The sequence below is a fragment of the Oreochromis aureus genome, linkage group 10, assembly GCF_013358895.1.
Source record: "Oreochromis aureus strain Israel breed Guangdong linkage group 10, ZZ_aureus, whole genome shotgun sequence".
NCBI lineage: Eukaryota > Metazoa > Chordata > Actinopteri > Cichliformes > Cichlidae > Oreochromis > Oreochromis aureus.
Window position 1 is genome coordinate 11,971,492 of NC_052951.1, and position 21,510 is coordinate 11,993,001.

The 21,510-nt window shown below is 41.9% G+C and overlaps 1 protein-coding gene across 1 annotated transcript; it reads left to right on the forward strand.

Moving 5' to 3' along the window:
- Nucleotides 1-78: 78 nt before the first annotated feature.
- On the forward strand, nt 79-21,373 carry myo1ca (myosin Ic, paralog a). The gene is made up of 34 exons (XM_031752502.2): nt 79-157; nt 5,983-6,177; nt 9,734-10,142; nt 12,650-12,808; nt 12,904-13,019; nt 13,681-13,879; nt 14,059-14,139; nt 14,271-14,450; nt 14,532-14,630; nt 14,828-14,935; nt 15,032-15,103; nt 15,195-15,314; nt 15,428-15,510; nt 15,655-15,760; nt 15,853-15,933; nt 16,021-16,112; nt 16,195-16,289; nt 16,414-16,460; nt 16,595-16,675; nt 16,790-16,895; nt 17,450-17,567; nt 17,643-17,756; nt 17,875-17,951; nt 18,216-18,284; nt 18,572-18,656; nt 18,755-18,914; nt 19,028-19,111; nt 19,278-19,371; nt 19,462-19,517; nt 19,604-19,739; nt 20,505-20,575; nt 20,657-20,754; nt 20,828-20,927; nt 21,040-21,373. The coding sequence occupies exons 3-34, from the start codon at nt 10,125-10,127 to the stop codon at nt 21,064-21,066; spliced, it is 3,132 nt and encodes a 1,043-aa protein (XP_031608362.1). The 5' UTR covers nt 79-157; nt 5,983-6,177; nt 9,734-10,124; the 3' UTR covers nt 21,067-21,373.
- The last annotated feature ends 137 nt before the right edge of the window (nt 21,374-21,510 follow it).

Here is a 21,510-nt window from a genome sequence, read left to right on the forward strand (position 1 = left end):
GTGTGAAAGTGGTATTTCTGTCAGCTTTCCGTAATGGCGGCCCTCCTCCTCCCCGGACCTAGTTCTCCTCTTCTTTTCTTTGGGAAAACGGAGCTGTGGAGACAGAGGGAGCGGAGAGAGGGATTCTCCCAGTGGCGCCCTCACACAACTGCAGTAGGTCAGCGCTCTCACTGTTGCTAGCTCGCCACACTATGCGGAGAGGTCGTTACTGAGAAGTAATCGATTTCTCCACGTTCAGTCCGAGTATTTCGACAACACCCGCCCTACAGCAGCTCTTTAAAGTAAAATGTAAAATGTAAACTGTTAACTGGTACACTGCATAAAGAGGGCGTCTGCATCCTCTCTGTGAACTTTGCGTGTGTAAAAGTGGTTTAATATCAGGATAAAGGTTTGTAATTAGCATACAGCAATGCTACATAAAGTTGTTGTTGGCTAGCATGCAGATTGACCGTCTGGATTTAGTACGGATAAACCACTCTTAAGTGAAAAGTTTGAACTATATAGACCAAAAGGTAAATTACTTATGGTTAGTTTTCAAAACATATATATTTTGTATGAGTTTAGCTTTCAAAGTTGTCGGAAAAACTAACATTTACAGTTGTTTACCTCTATATCCATTTCAAAATGTACGCGTTTTAACTTTAAGTGTTTCACTTTTAGCTTAACTTTTATATCCTATGTTTTTGTTGGTGTTTTGCTGTAGTTGGTGTTATGGACAAGCTTTAAGAAGTTAGGCGAGGCATTAAACAAAAATTGCATATGGTTGCAAAAAAGTTTAGTTATAGGAAATGAAGTTTAAAAAAAAAAACTACAGAACCAACTGAGTTGATTGTCTATACTCACAAAACTAATTGAAATAAAATATAGAGGAAATGCCTTTAGTTTGAATTTTTCTTCAGTGTGTTTATGTTTTTTTGACTTTCCCCTTATCTTTACAATGTGGCGTTGTGTTTATATTGCAATATCTATTCTGACCTTAAAACTTTCCCCAGAAAAGTTAATACCCACATTATAATAATATTGAAACTTAAGCTGTCAGTGAAATGAATTATACTCAGAATGAAAATGAATATTATTGAAAAATAAAAGCTGAACTGAAACTAGCAAACACACTGGAAACTAAAAGTAAGCAGAACTGAAAGCAAAAATTCTAAATAAAATCACAATCAAACCAGTGAAAAAATATATAACAGTGATAAAACCAGTGTGCCCTGGCTTTCACAGTAGCTGTGGAAAGGTTTGCTTGTGTCACACACTGCTGTCTCATTGTCATATGTGCGGTTATGAATGTTCATGTAAGATTCAGCACATTCTCCTGAGCCATTCAACTAGAGTACTGTTAATCTTACAGTGCCCAACTGTAAGATTAAAGCATGGATAGCATGGATAGGACCAGTAGAAACATAAGTTAGTACATTTACTCAAGTGCCTCATTAAAGTGCCGGTTTAATGTACTGTGTATTTTTCTCTTCCAGTTCTACTGTTCTTTGCATGCATTCGTTTGTTATACTCCATACAATTTATCTGCAACATAATAAGTCAGCTTTAAAATAAATGTTATTGTATACATCTAATGACACAGCAGTATGCAAGTAATTAAAGTCTTCAACGGCTGCAATTATCCAATAAAATAATGGCCTAATTGTAATTCTGAGAAGTCCCAGTCTCTACATATTGAGGACATTTTATTTATGTACTTTATTTTGACTGTACAACTTGTGTACTCTTAAGTCACTTAAACGGGGTGTAAATTTAACTTGAGTAAAGGGTCATAAAACATATTTTTTTGCAGAGCATTTACCCAGCACAAAATTATGTTTAATTCATGTGCAGTTGTACTTTACATGTAATAAATTTGTATTAGGACGCAGGGCATGAGCCTGAAAATTGTGTCCAATGTTTTATACATCATTTTCTACACTTTTATTATTTTATTTAACTGTCTGATTCCCAGTGGCTCACCCCAGCCTTGCTTTCCTCCCACCACTGCCACCGCCATGCCTTTCCTGCTCCGCTTGCCCATATCTGAGACTGACAGTCAGACTTCTGTCAGAATCTGTGTGTTAACCCACACTACCAGTCTAAAGTTTGGCCACACCATCTCATTTAATGGTTTTTCTTTCTTTTTATGACTGTTTACATTGTAGATTCTCATTCAAGGCATCAAAACTATGAAAACACTTATGGAATTATGTGGTAAACAAAAAAGTGTGAAATAACTCAAAACATGTTTTATGTTATAGAGTCTTTAAAATAACCACCCTTTGCTTTGATTACTGCTTTGCACACTCTTGGCTTGGCATTCTCTCAATGAGCTTCAGGTAGTCGGGTAGTCAGTCTTGAAGGAGTTCCCAGGGCTCCTGAGCACTTGTTGGCCGTTTTGCCGTCACTGTGTGGTCCATCTCATCCCAAACCATCTCGATTGGGTTTAGGTCGAGTGACTGTCGAGGTTAGGAGTTGGCTACTGGAACTCTGTGTGGCATTTATGTGGGCTGTAATCTGAAGTGCTGTTAACTTGCAATATGTGAGGCTGGTGACTCAGATGAATTTATCCTCAACAGCAGAGGTGACTCTTGGTCTTCCTTTTCTGGGACGGCCTTCATTTGAGCTAGTTTCGTCGCAGTGCTTTATGGTTTTTGCGACTGCACTTGGGGACACATTCAATGTTTTTCAGACTGACTGACCTTTAGTTCTTAATGATGAAGTAATGGTGGACTGTCGCTTCTCTTTACTTTAGCTGGTTGGTTCTTGGCGTAATATGAATTCTGACAGTTGTCAAATAAGGCTGACAGCTGTGTACCAACCTGACGTCTGCACAACACAACTGATGGTCCCAACTCCATTAAGAAGGCAAGAAATTCCTTCTTAATGGATGTTGTCCATTGTCTTGGGACAACATTGTCTTGTGTAGTCTGGAGATGATTGAATGTTGGGGTGGGTATAGTTTCCTCTGTGGTGGGGTGGGGTGGGCTTCCCCAGATCCTGTGGGGCTTAGCGGTGCTGCTGCCATAGGCCCCGGTCTGGATGGGCCTGGGCTCCCTTGCCTTGGTGTGTACTAGAGGACGGGGGTGCCTACTGGGGTCAGCGGGGGAGCTGGCCCTAAGGAGGCATCTTGCCCCTCCTTCTTTTCCTCCCATCCCGGCTGCCTCCTTCTTCCCGCTCCACCACACCCTCCCACACAGGTAGGGCCTTGGGGTGCGGGTGTGTCACCAGGGTGCAGGGGAGGCATTCCCCCCCCTCTGTCCCCTTCTGGCCACCTGTGCCCCAATTTTATTTCACAACTTAGACATCCACATTATTCACACTCTCATAACACACACACACATATATATATATATATAGGGCCTTGAGGGTGACCACGTTAACGGCGCCCAGAGGGACGGTCTGTGTATTCAACCCTACCTCTGGCGCGGTGCCCACCTCTCAATTTTAAATCCATGTAGACATTGAGGGTTCTCGGGAGGGGCCGTGCTAACACCTGCTGCTCTCTGGCAGCAGCACCATGCCCTCCTTGTTTTAAATGCACTTTAGAACAACACGCAGCAACACTACACATGAGCGGGAGGAGGGAGGTATGGGGTCTTCACACACCCCGTTCTCTACTAGCCATCGGGGCGGGGGCTGGGAGGAGGTGTTGGCTGTCCGATTGGCCTCCCTGCTGCTGCGGAGCCTGGGGCGGTCTGCTTGCCTCCACCCCGGGGGAAAGGGTCACATCTCTTGGGTCTGGGTGCCGTTTCCCCCTCTGGGGGCGAGGGTACCTGGACCCGGGGCATAGAGTATGTTTGGGGAGTATGATTGTGTGTACATGTCTATGTATGTCTATTCCTACGTTGGGTGAGTGCTGAGTGTTTGTATATGTGTGCATGAGGGTGGGAAAGCATGTTTATGTCTGTGTGTGCCTGTTTGTCTGTGTCTATATGTCAGGTCGGGTCTTAGACTCCACCTCCTGGGTACTCCCAGGCCCTCCAAGTGTGGAGGCCTATCTCCCCTCACCACACTCCCTGCTGGTAACTGATGCCCTCAGGGGTTGGTGCATTGGTGGTTCTTGGTGTCCGGGGCTGGGCGCTCAGGTATGCACCAGCTCACTCCCGGTGGCTACTGGCGGGGCCTGGTGCCTGTCGCTCGGTCAGGCCTCTTCCGGGCAAAGGGGCCCTCGGGCCTCCGGCCTCGGGGCCTGCAACTCGGTTCACTCTGGCACAGCTGGCTGCCGGCAGAGCCGGCGGGCACGCCAGTCCAGACCCCTCTGGCTTCTGCTCCGTGGCTACTGGGTGACCCCCTCGTCTGGGGATCTCCTCAGCCCTTCCCAGGAGGGTGGCACGGATGCCCCTCCGGTGGTACTCCTTGGGCTCTCGCACTCTGGGGCCTCTGGATGTCTGGAGCCTGGATCTCCTCCATGCCTGCTTCATGCACTGGGGACGGGGCTATGGGCCTCCACACCCTCTAGCAGACCGTTACATGGGGAAACCTTTTTTGTATACAAGCGTTGATCCACACAGGTTTGCACACGGGTGTTCACTGTTCGTGAGACATAAACTACACCTTTCTTAGCTGCTACTTCAAAGCACATTGTGCGCTGTCTGTCCTGCGTGCTGCACAACAACTTTCAATATTTAGTATTTACTGCTGTTCACACTTAGCTAGATTAACGTGATGGTGTTGTGTTTAGTATGTTGCTTTGTTTTTGTTTGGTTTTTTTTTGCTTGTCTTCTCTTCTTTTTTTCTCTCAACAGGTGATCCAGGAGATTTTTTTTTTCTTTCTCTTTGTAAGTGCCCTTTCTCACTGTCCCTTTTCCCTTCTGTTTTTCTTTTCCTTCCTCTCTTTCTTTCTCCCTTTCCTATCCCCCAGTCATGTCTGTCCCATCTGTAACAACTGAAAATAAAATAAATAATAACAACAAAGTTTGATCAAATGGACCAATACAGCAATGCCATGATGATCCATTTGGCAAAATAAATCCATTTGGTATCCTTGTTGGTCTTCAGACAACAATTCTGATGGCTAAAGAACCAAATGGGACAGACAAAATAAAAAAATAAAGAAAGAAAAAAAAAAAGAAGGCAAGACATTCCACAAATGAACCCTGACAAGGCACACCTGTGAAGTGAAAACCCTTTCAGTTGACTACATCGTGAAGCTTATTGAGAGAAGGCCAAGGGTTTGCAGCGCTGTCGACAAAGCAAAGAGTGGCTACTTTGAGGAATCTAAAATATAAGATATATTTAGAGTTATTTATCATTTTGTCTTTTCTACATAATTCCATATATCTTGCTTCATATATTTGATGTCTTCAGTATGTGTCTACAAAGTAGAAAGTAGTAAAATTAAAGAAAAACCATTAAATCGGTGTGTCTAAACTTTTGACTGATAGCGTGTATTTAACCTTCCAGAACACGTCTCTTCAGTGGTGGAGCTGTTTTGCCTGCTTAATGCAGCCTCCTCCCTCAGGCTGACCTAACTCTTTACCAGGCTCCTGGAATTTTTTTATTGTTTGAAATAAGATACGATACTTACCTGTTTTTTTTTTTTTTCATTTTTTGCAATGAACACTGTTCATTCCAAAGACCCTCAGAAAACTTACTAAGTAAACAGAGACAAAGGCTTTGGCAAAGGTAATCTGGCATTACTGAGTCATTGAGTTTCCCAAAAGTGCACCACATAAAATTCATTTAAATTGCGACATAGTAAAGGAAACTCATACAGGAAGTCATAAGCTGGTCTGTTTTCTACAGTAAAGGTACAATACAGCTTTTCCACCTTTGACAGAGGCTGACTTCAGTCATCTGCGTCATATCTCATTACTTTTAGCAGACAATTAACTTTAACATCACTGCCTCCTAGTGGATTTAGAGTCTGTAAATGGTCTGACATTTTCTATTTCTTTTGCAGAGAAGTCTTCTTTTGGTCACAGATTTTAGCCTTTAAAGAAAATTCAGCCTTTTGGTCTAGAGTGCCTTTGCTTTTCTGTAATTCTATCTGTTTAGACTGTGCAGGTCTGGGCTGGAGTGCATTCAGTCCCCGCTGCTGTAGAAAATAAAGCCAGTCTTGATGTAGACTGTTTAGTCTGCAAGCATCGCCTGGAGCTGCACAAGTAACCGAGGCTGTGGCTATGACCCGAGTTCTGGAGTTCAGCCTGATAGAAAATGTTTCTCTTCTCTTTGATTAAAAACTGAGACCAGGTAAGCATATAGTTCTTTATTTCTGTTTATGCTACATTACAGACATTTATGTACAATATATTTCTATGTCTCTCTGTGTGTTTCTATGATCTATTAGATGCTTGTTTGTACTGTATGCTTCTGTGAAAGTTTTTGTGCTCAATAGTGCTGGAAGAAACATGGAGCTAGTTCTTAAATGCCAGTAGAATGTAAAGTCACGATTGCAGGGAAAGTCCTGGAATCGTATTTTTATGTTCCCAGAAAACGAAACATTAGGTTTCACTTTCTGGGAACCAAATTTAATGGTAATCCATCCCTTTAAAATAATGGCAGAGGAGCCTGTTCACTGTAATTGATATTACAACCACTAGGCAGAGCCCTAAGCCTTCGTTTAATTTAGGGCATCAAATAGGGCTTAATGTATTAAGACACTCATGCTTGTTATGGTGAAATGATCATGCAGGGCGAGCTACAAATACTGAACTTCATCCTCGTGTTACCTTTTCTTATTATTAAAAGTGAAAAAACCTTACATTGAAGGAAATAGATTACTACACCCAGACTACATGTTAATTTTGGATTGTTGGAAGTTATTCCACAGCTTGTTTCTTCTGTGGGGTTTAGTTTTACACCTTGGTCAATTTATAAAGCGGTCTTTGTCGTGTAACAGAGATCTGGGGGATGAGAGGCAGCGGAGGTGAGCGTGAGGTGAAAGGGACAGCAGATGGGTGATGATGGAGCTCAGTGCAGATGGACAATAGGGTTCCCCACGGAGGAATAATAAACAGCTGGGTTAGCCAGGCGAGGTAACCCAAACGATATTAGAATGTCCTTTATGGTTTTAGTTAAATTTATAATATTCATGCATAGTGTGTATGCAACAGAGGGGAAGAGAGAAAGACCACTTTTCCCTCCATACCAAATAAAACACCATTCCTCTATGATTTATTGTTCTACTGCATCAGAAAACCCGAGCGACTTAAATACAAAATGAGAAAAAAACATTATTAAATCTTCGTCTCCACAGAGACAGGGAGCTTGTGACAAGAAGGCTGAGATCTCTGGATTTCTTCCATAATGTGTCAGATGTTCAGAATTACTTTTTGAGTTTATAATGTGATTATCTGAAATTGAACTCAGGCAGAGGGTTGTTGCATGAAAGGGAAACAGCTGGAAAAAAAAATGGGAGAGATGTGCTTCACTTGACTTGCCTTTGAGACGCTAAAGGAATATTTTTACAGCGTTTTAGCACCGAGTTTGACAGAAGTGGGGCATCTGAGGTGAAGCGTTGAGGGGTGTGTTTGTAAGAGGAACTTAGTTTGAGTCAATAAGCTCAGTCCTGTCAACATATTTTAGTTAAGGTAAAGATTAGAGCCCAGGTCATCAATACACATTATTTAACCTTTATTTTAAGGTGCTAATATACAATTATAGTAGATGTAATGAATAATTAGAAAAATATTTATCACATTACACTCAAACACAAAGCAGGCTAATAAAGGAAGATCCTGAACATCAGGAAACAGGAAGGAAATCTCTCTTACAGGAACTGCTAAACAAAGATAGGAACAATGATTGAAAAACAACTCAGCTGGAAAATAGCATATCTTAGGAGATGGTAATGGACTCTGCCATGAAACTGCAATTTCTTCATCACTGACTTTAGTATATGTGCAAGTTTCCTGGGCGTGAGCCTGACGGTGTTACTTATACTGTCTGCGGAGCAGAAAAAAGCAGATGTTGTTGAGAAAGTACGTTCATGTTTTCCATATGCATGTCATTGCACATTCGGTATCTTGGATATTTGCTGCCAGCAGTCAGCCTGGTGCATATTATGTCTCAGATGCCTGTATAGTAAGAAAGTTTTAAATGGACTTTTCTGACAGCTTAAATACTGCAAATTGAATTAAGTTGTTTACCACAGAGGTATTTGGAGAAAAAAATGATCATATAAGAGGAAGTATCATTTACAAGCCACAAAACTATAAAGAATATTTCCACATTGTTTGACTTCGATAGGAGAATATGCTGTGATTTTTATGACCCAACTTAATGATCAATTATCAGCTCATTGTACACACTTCCTTTTATTTTTGTGCTCCATATAAAGCTGACCTGCAGTGAATAGAGCTACACAATTGAAGGGGGTACAGTGAGAGAACTGAGTAAACAAAGGACTTGTTGTGCATAAATCTGTGTGCACATGTAAGAAGTATTTCCTGTATATTTTAGGAGGCAGCACGAGAAATACTCAAGTGACACCAACTGACATCAGCCATGATGTTAAAACCACTGATAAGTGAAGTGGATAAATGTATCTTCTTGTTACAATGCAATGTTCTGCCATGTGGCCCTGGCATCCATGTGGATGATGCTTTAAGATGAACCACCCATTTAAATAGAGCATGCACACCTCTCCATTGACAATAGCACTCCTCAGTGGTAGCAGCTTACCCCAGCAGGACAATGCATCACAGCACAAATAGTCCTTAAGAACAGATCGCAGACTCCACAGCATTCATCCAGCCTCCAGACTCTCCACATCCTAATCCAGCTCATCTGTGGGATGAGCTGAACAAGCCCACATCACAGAGGCCCCACCTCACAACCCACAGGACACAAAGAATCCCACCAACTCTCAGAATCAAAAACCACAGCACATGCTTAGGCTGAGGTTTGATATCAACATCCTTAAGCATCAAAGCTGTTCTGATAGCGTAAGGGAGACCTCTGCATTATGAGGTGAGGCTGATCGGTTTAAAATTGGTGTATTTGTGTTTACTGCTTATACAAAACTGTTTATCTTCTTTTTAAGCACTATTGAGAGTAAGAAGGAAAAAAAAAGGTAAAAGGTTTTCCCATCTGGGCAGCATTATTCAGATTCCTCTCTGTTGGATATTTGATGCTGGCATGTGAAAGTGGGTGTGGCATGGAAACAGACTGAGCTACAGTGAAGTGAGAGGAAAGATGAGGAGTGGGGAACCAGAGGAGGGTGCTGTTCTGTTAGAAAGGTGATGTGGCCTTGAAAGCATACACATACACAAAAAATGTCTTGAAGAGGAGGGAGGATAATAAGAGAGGAATCTGATAATTCATGCACACCGCTCATATGTTAAGTCAGTGTTAAGTTAAAAATGTGTTGTGTTGTGGCTGTTGCCAAGGAAAGCAAACAGATGGGGAATGTAACACTTCAGATTAATATATCTGCGGGGTGATATTTCTATGATGGTGTAAGTTATTTCGTCAGCAGTGGATGACAGCCACTAGGAGACAGGCAGTCTTGCTGGTGAAACACTTCCATAATTCACATCCCATGTGAATCTGCCTCGGCTTGTGGGAGAAAAGGGAGGGAGCAAACTAACAGGGAGGGAAGGAAAGAATGTCCTAAGGGCCAATCATGTGATTTCTGTTTTTTTTTTCTTTTCTTAATAGCTGCACAGTGATTACATGTTTTTAGTCTGGGGCTCTTAGCAAGTTTTTCCTAACCCTCTCCGCTCTCTGTTTTCTCTGGCCCTCTTTTTTTTCTCATTATCCAACAGCATACTTTCCCTCGACTTTTTTTTTTTTTTTCTTTCAGAGTGACGTGTGAGTGTAGTTCCTGCCCTTGTTTCATGCAGAATAGTTCAGAAGGAAGGACAGGGAATCACGGAGAGGCGGTGATTTACTTTGACCTGTCATGGACAAGATGAATTGAAGGTGCAAACAAGAGGAGCCGCTTGTGTTTTGGCCTAAGTGTGTGTGCACAGGGGAGTCAAGCAAGGAAGCGCAAAGACGTGAAGGAAGAGACACCAAGGCAGAGAGAAACAGAGAAAGTGACCGAAGGGTAAGACGTAAAGTTGCCTAATTGTGTTGCCCATGGGCAGAGGTGGATGAGAAGCTGCGTTTAAGAAGTCTGTGAGACAGGAGGAGGAGCACCAGCCTGAGGGGGAACCACCAGTTCAACCTTCTTCCAGCAACAACAGGACAGGATGAGGTACCAAGCCAGGGTAAGGTCCATGATGCTCGTTGTTTTATCTTCCTTTTTATTCCGGCCCACTTACTCGCAATTTGTGGTTACTTGTGGCTATGTTTAAGCATTTTCTGTACTGATACAATAAAGTCAGACATCCGATCAACCTATTCCCTCTTTCTGCCATGGAGACACCAGAGGGGGAAAAGCAAAACAGAACAATGAGTCACTTGGAATTTTTTTCCTGTGTATGAGTCAGTGTATATTAGGGGTTTTGTGTAAGCCTTAACTCAAGCAGTCCGGATAAAAGAAAAAAAACAACATAAACGCTATTTTTCCATCATATCTCTGCTGGGACAACTTTGGTCAGGAGCCCACCATGGTACCACTGCTGCTTATCCCTGGGACAGAGTGGTGGGGCATGCCTTATAAGGAAGACAATCCGAATGAAGCTGGCCCTGCAGAGCTTAGTCATGAGGCCTAGGGCCAAGTCCTGCTGTTAACTTTGTTACTGCAGCTGCAGCTGCACCCACAAACCTGCAGATTTCTCAGAAGCTCCCTGATACTCAGAGTCAAATCCTACATTAAGCTCTCATGCACCGTCAGCTAGATCACACTCTGAGTGCTGTAAAAAGCAGGCCTCAGGTCAGTTCACAGAAAACAAAGCTACAGGGATTACACTTGATTCTGGTTAAACCTCCATCCCAGACCTATAGCCCTTAACGTAACTGAACCACATATTTCCTCCAATGCAAGTGGTAGCAATCTTTCTGATTTTGGTATCAAAGAAGAGTACTGAATGAGGCCTCTGATCACTAAAGTTGACAAAAATCCTGTAATGAAAGAAAGCAAAAACACATAACTTGAAAAAGATCCTTACAAATTCAAGCTGGACACTGCGCAGGTACTCTGAGCACAGCAGCTACTGCACAGCACAGAAACCGTTAAGGTATGAGGGTTAAGGAAGCTGAAATGAAAGCTTTAGCCAAAGCAAGTCCGTTAAAGCTCAGAACTTCAACAGTCATCTACAGCGAGAGAACACACTGAGATGAACTCTTGAGTTTCACAATAATGTGGAAGACCCCGTGACACTGTACAGAATGTGATGAGTTGCAACCTCATACACTGACTGTAACCTAAGCGCTAAAACAAGTGTTATCCAGGCACTTTTCATTATAGCTGTTGCAGAACATTTGAAAACTGGAAACCTGCTACATCATTCCACTCCCTTTGTTAAAAGTACTGTAAGGATAAGTTTTTGTCTGCACTGCTCATTTGTTGTCTTTATATGGGTATAATGAGTAGAATGTCAAATTGCATCAAAATCACTGAAAGCATGCCCTAAATCTGACCCTGAAATTCTTGAGACATATCCTTTTGGAAAATCTGACTTGGAACAGTAATTGCTTTTTGTAGGAAGCCCACCTGCAAGTGGGAAAACAATACTACAAGGTGAAGCAGAGAGGAGGGGCTGCAGTGGAAGTGTGCGGTGACTTCTTTGCGTTCACTTCTTGGCTGTCGTCCACTGTTGTCCTCTTGTTTTTTTAAGGATATTCCTGCATGAAGTGGTCAGAGATAATGACCTTTTAGCAGCGTTGGCCGGCCAAATGAGACCCTCGAGAGGCTGTTGCGTTCAAGAAAAACAAACGTCCTGTGGAAGTCTAACCCCTTTGTTCCACTTACTGCTTGTATTTTATGAATGTGAAAGAGAAGGGCTTGTTTCTTAAATGAGCCTTTGATACCGAACATAGAGCACATTTTGTCTGGCTGCGGTATATTGTGCATTTAATATACGCTCAAGTGTTTCTTTGGATATTTCTCATCAGTAAGTAATGACTACTGGCATTTTTTTTATCTCTTTGCATGACGCTGCATGTTGTTGTGTGTGTGTTATATCTGACTTTAGGGCATATCTAAGAACTCCGCTAGTAATTCGTTCCTGTCCCCACTATGATGTTTATCTTCACAGTGGGGTTGACATGTACACACATTTTTCTAGTTAAACCCCATCTGGTGATATAAAACTTTGTGTACTGTGTACACACATGATAATACACTGTCTCTGTCAAAAAATAGAGGAGTCTATCCTGTCTGTTTATCATTAGGATTCCTTAAATGTCTTCATTGTTTAATCTTGGCATGCTTGGTGGAACTGTTCTTCTTTGTGCACTTGCACGACTCATTTCCACAGCCAAGAAGCACTCTGTAAACTTTAGAGAGCGCTGCTTGGGGGATTCATTTGCCCTGGCATTTTGAAAGGGTTTTGAAATAAATATTGTGCCATGAAAATCATGTGGTAATTATTGTTTTCTTGAGTGCTGCGTATTAACCTGTTCACTACTGGGTGAATGTAGCAGGGAGTATGAATTGTCCTTTTGTGCCCCCTGCTTGTCAGCTGTGTGTAATTGCTTATGTTAGATATTTATAAGAAGGATTAAAAACTTGTCTTCGATTGCCATTTAAGGCAGGAAGCGACTCAAGAATGAAGAGAAATTCACATTCCATGTAAGTTTGTAACGATCCTTTTTCTCCTTTTCTGTGTAGGAGGTGGACATTGAGGGAAGAGTGCGTCTGGTCATGGAGAGTGCGCTGACTGCCCGGGACAGGGTTGGAGTGCAGGACTTTGTCTTGCTGGAAAACTACAACAGCGAGGCAGCCTTCATAGAAAACCTGCGGCGGCGCTTCAGAGAAAACCTCATTTATGTAATAATTTTTCTTCATATTTTCTAAAACATTTCCCATGATGTGTTAAGCCATAACTTGAACGTGGTGTCTACTCCCTGTGTGTTTGATGTCAGACGTATATCGGCTCAGTGTTGGTGTCGATGAACCCGTACAAAGAGCTAGAGATTTACTCCAAGCAGCAGATGGATCGTTACAGAGGGGTCAGCTTCTACGAAATATCGCCTCACATGTGAGTCACTTCAGGCTCCTCAGGCGTTTTTTATTAATGGTTCAGTTTGATAAACACCAAACAAAAATTAAATGTTGCTTCAGTTTTTGCTTTTTGTCTGACTACAGCTCAAAAAACTCTAAATATTCAGTCAGGATGAAAAGAAAGCAAATCACAAGCAGATAATTATTAACTAAATCTGATATTTTTGACATATTATAGATTATTTATAAAGTGATTATAAAATTAATTATGTGGACCTACTCGCTGTGCCAACCATTTGTAAATAACAGAGTAGCTGAAAGTGGCTTTATGTAAAGTTGGCTGATCTGAGCTTGTTTTTTGCACACATCCGTAAATCTCACCTTGCTATTCAAATTGTTTTAGCTCCCTACGGCTGCAGCAACCCTTACAAGCTGCTTGGAAACCCACTTATAAACATACTGGTAGTCTTACTGCTCTCCCTACCTTAAGCTTTCCACATATGCACACATGCAGTCAGGGAGTTCCCATAACAGAGCCCTACTACCAAATACAAATGGCTGCAGATGGAACAACAACCTCTCTGTATTTGCTTTGGGTTTTCTGGATCTACGCTGATTGTTATGTGACTTTATTCCACTGCTGTGTTTAACCTGCATGTTGATCTGTAGCTGAACCTGCATTTTTGTTTTTTCCTCAGCTATGCCTTGTCAGACAACACTTACCGGGCCATGCGGACCGAGAGAAAAGACCAGTGTATACTCATATCAGGCGAAAGCGGAGCAGGTAAAACAGAGGCCTCCAAGAAGATCCTCCTGTACTACGCTGTCACCTGCCCAACTAATGATCACATGGCTGCACTTGGTGACCGCCTGCTACAGTCAAACCCTGTCCTGGAGGTATTTAAAAGTTAGGCTTTTCAAGCTGATTAGTCTGTATTTGCAGTGCATGATATTATCTGACTTATCTGTTATTTTTATATGGGATTTTTTTGGGAGTGTGTGATTTTATGTTGCATTCTTTCTTTTAATTTCACTTCCTCTCTCTAATTTCCTGTCTTTTTTTTTTTTTTGCAAAGGCATTTGGCAATGCAAAAACACTAAGGAATGACAACTCCAGCCGCTTTGGGAAATACATGGATGTCCAGTTTGACTTTAGGGTAAACGCTAAAACTGATATAATGGATAACATCATACGAGTCATCATAGCATCGAAAAGCAACAACTCTAGAAGAAAACTTGTGTTTAATAGTTGCTCTCAGCTCTCATCTTTTTGTGTAACCTCTTCAAGGGGGCACCGGTGGGTGGTCACATCCTAAACTACCTGCTGGAGAAATCTCGTGTAGTACACCAGAACCATGGCGAGAGAAACTTCCACATCTTCTATCAGCTTCTGGATGGAGGAGAAGATGACCAACTCAACACACTAAACCTGGAAAGAAACCCCCAGAACTACCGTTATCTGGTTAAGGTGTGTGTCATGCAGTTTCAAGAATTACAAATTGTCTGCGCCATTAGTTGCGGTATCATTTTAAATTGGGGGTTTTTTCAGGGCAACTGTCCCAGAGTCAGCTCCATAAGTGACAAGAATAATTGGAAGGTTGTGATGAAGGCCCTTCCTGTCATTGGCTTCACAGAAGAAGAAGTGCAGGTCAGTAACACTCAGAGTTTTACCATATTAAAATCATTTTACATTGTTTCGACACTCGAATCCTTAATGAGCGCTTTTCTGACATTTTTGCAATAAATAATGCTATTCTGAACACTACATCATCGTCGAGGCATTTGAAAAACAAATTGTTCATCTATGAGGTTGTTGCCAGCTGTTCTTCCTGTCTCCCACCTCAGAAATTGCTGAATATCATCGCCAGTGTTCTCCATCTGGGAAACATGCAGTTTGGGGAAGGGGAGGAAGGTGAAACCTATATCACCACTGAGATTTCTAATCTTGCAAGGGTCAGTACAATCCCGCTAGTATTGACAGATGTTTAAATATGCTTAGAAATCTTACAAAACAGCCTGACTGAGAGCAGATGTGTTGTTGTTCTCCAGCTGCTGGGTGTCGATGGCTCAGCCCTTAGGGAGGCACTCACTCACAAGAAACTCACAGCCAAGGGAGAGGAGGTCATCATCTTTTCGTCATCACTCCTCAGGTTTTCAGTTGTTTGATGTGCATTTTGGCATTTTTCACTGGGCTGTTTTTATGTTTATGCAGATGATCACCCCGCTAAATTTTGAGCAAGCGGAGGCTGCTCGTGACGCCTTAGCCAAGGCTGTGTATGGCCGGACCTTCACGTGGCTGGTGGAGAAGATCAACCAGTCGCTGGCTCTTAAGGTGCAGCACTCGTAACAACTTAAAGATAACAAAAGAAATTCCTCCATCTTATTGTGAGGCTGTTGTTGTCTTCTATCTCTGACTGAATGATGTGCACTGTGTATGCTGTGCAGGATGAAATCTACCACAGCAGCAAAGGTTCCTCAGTTATAGGGCTTCTAGACATCTATGGCTTTGAGGTCCTGCAGCACAACAGGTATGGATTATATTCTTTTCCTTTTCACCGTCATCTGCTTATTAGCGCAGTTCGTCAACCAGTTTCGCTGTCAGACGTAGCCTTCATTGTCACTGCAATGTGTGGTAGTTTTCTTCTTTTTTAAAAGAAGTTTCCTGCCTGCAGTTTTGAGCAGTTCTGCATCAACTACTGCAATGAGAAGCTCCAGCAGCTGTTTATTGAGCTGACCCTCAGATCTGAGCAGGAAGAATATGAGACAGAAGGAATTGCAGTGAGTACAGCTGCTAATTGCATAGTCAGTGTGAAACAACTATTGATATCGAATTTCGATGCTAAAACTACATTCTTTCCTTTCACATGCAGTGGGAAACTGTGCAATACTTTGACAACAAGATCATTTGTGACCTGATAGAAGAGAAGCACAAAGGCATCATCTCCATTCTGGTGCGTAAAACAGCGTTGAGTTTGCATCTTTGATTATTTATCTCTCTTTCCCTTTTTGAGAAATTAAATAGTGTGAATATCTTACAGGACGAGGAGTGCCTAAGGCCCGGAGAAACTTGTGATGTCTCCTTTTTAGAGAAACTGGAGGACACAGTGGGCGGCCATCCCCATTTTGTCACGTAAGCATCATCTTATATCAAAGACTTGTACTTGTACTGTACAATATATGTGAGTAAATCTATGTGTGTGTGTTTATTTCAGGCACAAGTTGGCAAATGGAAAGACTCGCAGGGTGATGAGCAGGGAGGAGTTCAGACTGCTGCATTATGCCGGAGAGGTCAACTACAATGTCAATGGTAAACTGTTAAGGCTGGATCAATAGCGTATTCATACTTACATTTCCTGTTATGAGACAACACATAGAGAGGATGATTCACAAACAGCCTATTCCTCAATGACCGTGTTTTTGCTTCCATTCAGGTTTCCTCGACAAGAACAATGACTTGCTGAACAGGAACCTGAAAGAGGTGAGGATAGTGAAAAGGGACAAGGTAGAGCCTCACCACAACCTTTGAAAACCACTCTGTCTCCTGCAGAGTGAAGAGGAAGAGGGGGGGCATCTAATGTTGACTTGTGGTTTTGTGGTTTGGTCTCTGTTCAGGTCATGTGCCAGTCAGACAACCAGATCCTAAGTCACTGCTTCCGCAGAGAGGAAGTCATAGACCAGAAACGCCCAGAGATGGTAACAAATCAGTCACACTCTCTATGTTGATCATTTGTAGGCATGATTTTAAAAAAACAGAAAATACACTCAGAGAATTTCACATCATTTAATTTTCTTTTATTGATCCTTTAGGCTGCCACTCAGTTCAAAAACAGCCTGATGAAACTTACGGAAATCCTCAGGTCTAAAGAGCCATCCTACGTGCGCTGTATCAAACCAAATGACGCCAAGCAGCCAGGTACATGTTTCACATCCTGTCATACTAATTGGGATATATAAGCGTTTTTATTAGGGAAGGTCCGGGTCTCAAATAAAGGCTTTATTAGAAGATCCTAAATACAGATCAAGAAAAACAATGTAAAGGTTACCCGTCCAACACTGGCTGCTGTGTTATCAGTTTTGTCACACGGCAGTGAACTAGAAATGATGTTTAGTTGGTGATTCATAAACTAATTATGTTTGACCTAATTCTTTTCTTACATTTCCTGTTCTCAATCAAAACCTCTCAGAAAAGGAAATACCTTCTTAAACACTCTGATAGTAAAGATGTGTTTTGTTTGATTCAACAACAAACTAGCATGTGATTACAGAAGTTTATAAGTTAATCTAACAAAAGGAATTTTGATTTAGTTGCAACTGTTTTAATAAAAATGTCCTTTTTATTTCAAATAAATAAAACCGCCAGCTTCTTAATGTATGTAATGAAGCGTATCCTGCTGTGTGGATTGTGTTTCATATCATTAGCCAGAAATATTTCTTTGTTACTAATAAATACGGTTTCTGTCCCTGCAGGAAGGTTTGATGAAGTTCTGGTTCGACATCAGGTGAAGTACCTGGGTCTGATGGAAAACCTGAGGGTCAGGAGAGCTGGCTTTGCATATCGTCGGCGCTTTGAAGCCTTCCTGCAGCGGTAGCTCACAGTTGCAGTGGCTGTTTACTTTATGTTCATTCTTCTTTTATTGTAACCGTTCATAAATGCTCTTAGGTATAAGCCCCTGTGTCCTGAGACGTGGCCCAACTGGCATGGCAGACTCGTAGATGGAGTTTTGACACTGGTTAAGCACCTGGGATACAAAGACGAAGAGTACAAACTGGGGAGGTAACTTGTTTAATGTTGTATGCAAGGCATTTAATCACACTCAAATGCAATAAGTGTCCATTGAAAGGCACACTGATTTTGTGTTGATCACAATTTTTTTTTTGGCTGCTTTCTGCAGATCAAAAATCTTCATCCGTTTTCCAAAAACTCTTTTCAATACTGAAGATGCTCTAGAAGCGAAAAAGCCAGAGATAGGTAAGCAGCAATAGCAAGGATTATCAAACTGAGGGCATCACAACTGAAATAAAATATAAGGTAGTGATGCAAATATTCATGAAACACACTTCTAATGAGTTTAGAGTGTCAAAGGTGTGAAGCTTCAGCTTTTTGGGAGGTTTTAGTGAAACAGCTCCTGATTTTAATCATCAAAATGAACATATTTTAAACACGATCATAAGGTACACACTAAATGCACAATAGAGTACACAAAAATATAACTCTATATTCCTCATGTTTCAGCACTGACCCTGCAGACATCATGGAGAGGCTACAGAGAGAGGGCCAAGTACCAACGCATCAGACGTGCAGGTCAGATCACCTCCAGCTGTTGGCGCTCTCATACTTTGCCACCTGTCTCCTTAAAGAATAGCCCCTGAAATGAGAATATATAAGTGTTTGTATAGTATAGTTACATTGGAACTACCTGCTTGGTACCAATGCATAAATCTGCATTACAGCTTTGTTTCATTTTCCCAGCATTCCTTTGTGGGTCTAAACTGACTTTACGTGTCTGCTGCACTAACGTTGGGGTGTTCTCTTTGGCTGAGTATAAGAGCTGTCTTGGTGTTAATACATGCATGTGTGTATATACATAGTGATAGTGATCCAGTCGGGTTGGCGAGGGATGAAAGCACGCAGGAGAGCTAAAAGGCGTCGCCAGGCTGCTGACTTAATTCGCAGGTGCTTGAGTGAAACTTTGTTTTGGCTTCTAGTTTTTAGTGCTGCATTTTGCAAAATATAATAATTTCCATCACGATTTTTGTATTATTTTTTTCCAGGTTCATTAAAGGCTTCATCTACCGTCATGAGGAATACGGTCCTGAGAATGACTATTTCATGGATCATGTTCGTTACTCCTTCCTGAAAAATCTACGCAAAAACCTGCCCAAGAGTGTTTTGGACAAATCCTGGCCGACACCTCCTCCGTCCCTCGTTGAGGTGCAAAAAGCCCACATTCAAATTGAGTCCCCGTGCTGTCTAAGATCATTGCAAACAGATAATATAATATTTTAATAGATAGTCTGCATTGTTAATTCTATGGTCTCCTACAGGCATCGGAGCACCTGCGGAGGCTGCACATGCGGAACATGGTCACAAAGTATTGCAGGAGAGTCCAGCCCGAATGGAAGAAGCAGGTATACTGATTACAGAAGATGGTCTACCTGTTATCTTGTTGTTGTTTTTTCCTGCATCAACTTATTAATGTTTGTCCAGGATTGAGATTTTATCTGACTGGCTTTGATTTAGTTGTTTTGTTTTCATTTTTATTTAAATCTCACTCGATTTTTGTTTGTCCTCTAGATGATGCAGAAAGTTGTAGCCAGTGAGATCTTCAAGGATCAGAAAGACAGCTACCCTCAGAGTGTTGGAAGGCTGTTTTTGGACTCCAGGCTTGGTACATGTTTATGTATTCATTGTCTTTGCACTTGTTATCCACCACACACTGGCAAGCATAAAAAATTCACAGAGCATTTCTACTGAACAGAACGTGAGCAAATCAATCTCAAAGTCGTCCAGACTCTTGGCAATGACAAAGTGCAGGTAGGATTACTTTTTTTTTTTTCTTTAAAGCCTGATGGCGATAATAAATGCCGCTTTGGAGTAACGTGTCTCCTTGTCCTTATCAGTACGGTGTTTCAGTCATAAAGTATGACAGGAGGGGTTTCAAGCCGCGCCCTCGCCAGCTGCTCCTCACTAACACCTTTGCTGTGTTGGTGGACAAGACCAAGATCAAGCAGAGGATCGACTACACAGCTCTGAGAGGTGAAAACCAGCCCTGAAAAGGGGACAGTTTTACAAATGTAGTATATTGAGATAGTTATTGATATAATGTTCTTGAATTCATCACTTGTAAATGCATCATTTTTGTAAGGGAGGAATCTTTACAGTTTTAAATCCTGCTTTTTCTTTTTTTTAAACGACCATCTGCGGTCACAAAATCTAAACGGCTTTTTCTGGAAACTTCAGCTCAGTCTCTAGAGACTCTAAAGCAGAAGTTTCCATATTTGGATGATAAAGTGAACTGTGAACTTATCAGCTACTGCTAGCAAACTATACAGGTTCAAGTTCACACATACACACACATATTCTAATTAATGCTGTAAAACAATGTAATAAAAACCTTCACAAATTCGTTGATGGGCTTTAGACGGGAAGTCGTTATGAGTCAGATAATTCTCTGCAGACTTGAATTAACAGAGGGGATGTCTAGCAGGCAGCTGCTGGCTACAGCTGCCTGTGCAGGAACACTTGTTACTCATAACGGCCACACACTTAACTCCGCTGTGCGTATGAATCAGCTACGAATGATTTGCCCCATACAGTTGTTATCATAGGGGAAAACTATCCACAGAGATCAAAACTGTTTTACACCAGACTGTAAAAGATGTTGAAAAGTTAGGGACTTTTAAGATCGGAGTCTACGGGGAATAACTTGCTTTTGGAGCTAGCCTCAAGTGGCCATTAATGCACATAGTGACTGTTCAGTGTGCGTTTAGTGATTTGTTTTGTGTTTTTTTCTTGAAACAGATATCGCTTTGAGCTCTCTCAGTGATGGGATGTGTGTTCTTCACATCATCAGGGAGGACAATAAACAGAAGGTACAGTAGGACACAACAGTCATGCCTGTGTGGAATAAAGCAACCACGCAGCCACCCTAAAGCCCGCTGTCTCTCCCACAGGGGGATCTGCTGCTGCACTGCAGCCACTTGATCGAGCTGGTGACAAAACTAGCCATGATGGCCAACAAGACGAGCAACGTCAACATCAACCCGGGCAGGTAAGATTCAGACTGACGGCTTCTGTGTGGTGGTCACTGTCAGTCCAACTTATCATCTGTTCTTGGCACGCAGCATCCAGTTTACTGTGGCCCGAGGCAAGGAAGGAATAATTGATTTTGTGAGGGGCGCAGAGCTGAAAGTGACCAAAGGCAGACGAGGACATTTGCTAGTGGTGAGTCAGCGGCTGCTCTGATATCATGTGGGGAGCCTGCAGACAGGGAGGGGTGTTTTGATACCAAAAACATTTGATAGCTGACTGTGTTCGATCTGATTTCACTCTTCAGACTGCCCCTCGGATCAACGCCACATGAAGACACAGAAAACCAGCTAACCGATCAGTTTGCAGCTTACAGGAGAAACCCACAGAATACAAAACATGCCCGACAGAGTGCTTATTGATTCATATTCTGTACATCTTCATTATAACAAGATTATCTTCAGTGTTGCATTAACTATTGATAACCAAAGATGAAAATCAAGACATGAAGTAGTCGCCATTTCAAATGCTGTAACTCTTTATTGAAAAAAATACAAAATATTTATCAAATATAAAATGTCTTCTGTAAAACACTGTATTACATATTGCAAGAGACTTAAAATAAACCACTTTGAAATAAATAGCATTGTAATAAATATTTCAATAAATAGCAAAATATCTTTGGAAAGTCCACTAGATTGAGGGCGTGGGTGGAAAAACAGGATGTTGGGAAGCATTCTCGCCGTTCTGAAAGCTTATGTCTAACTTACAGTCAGAG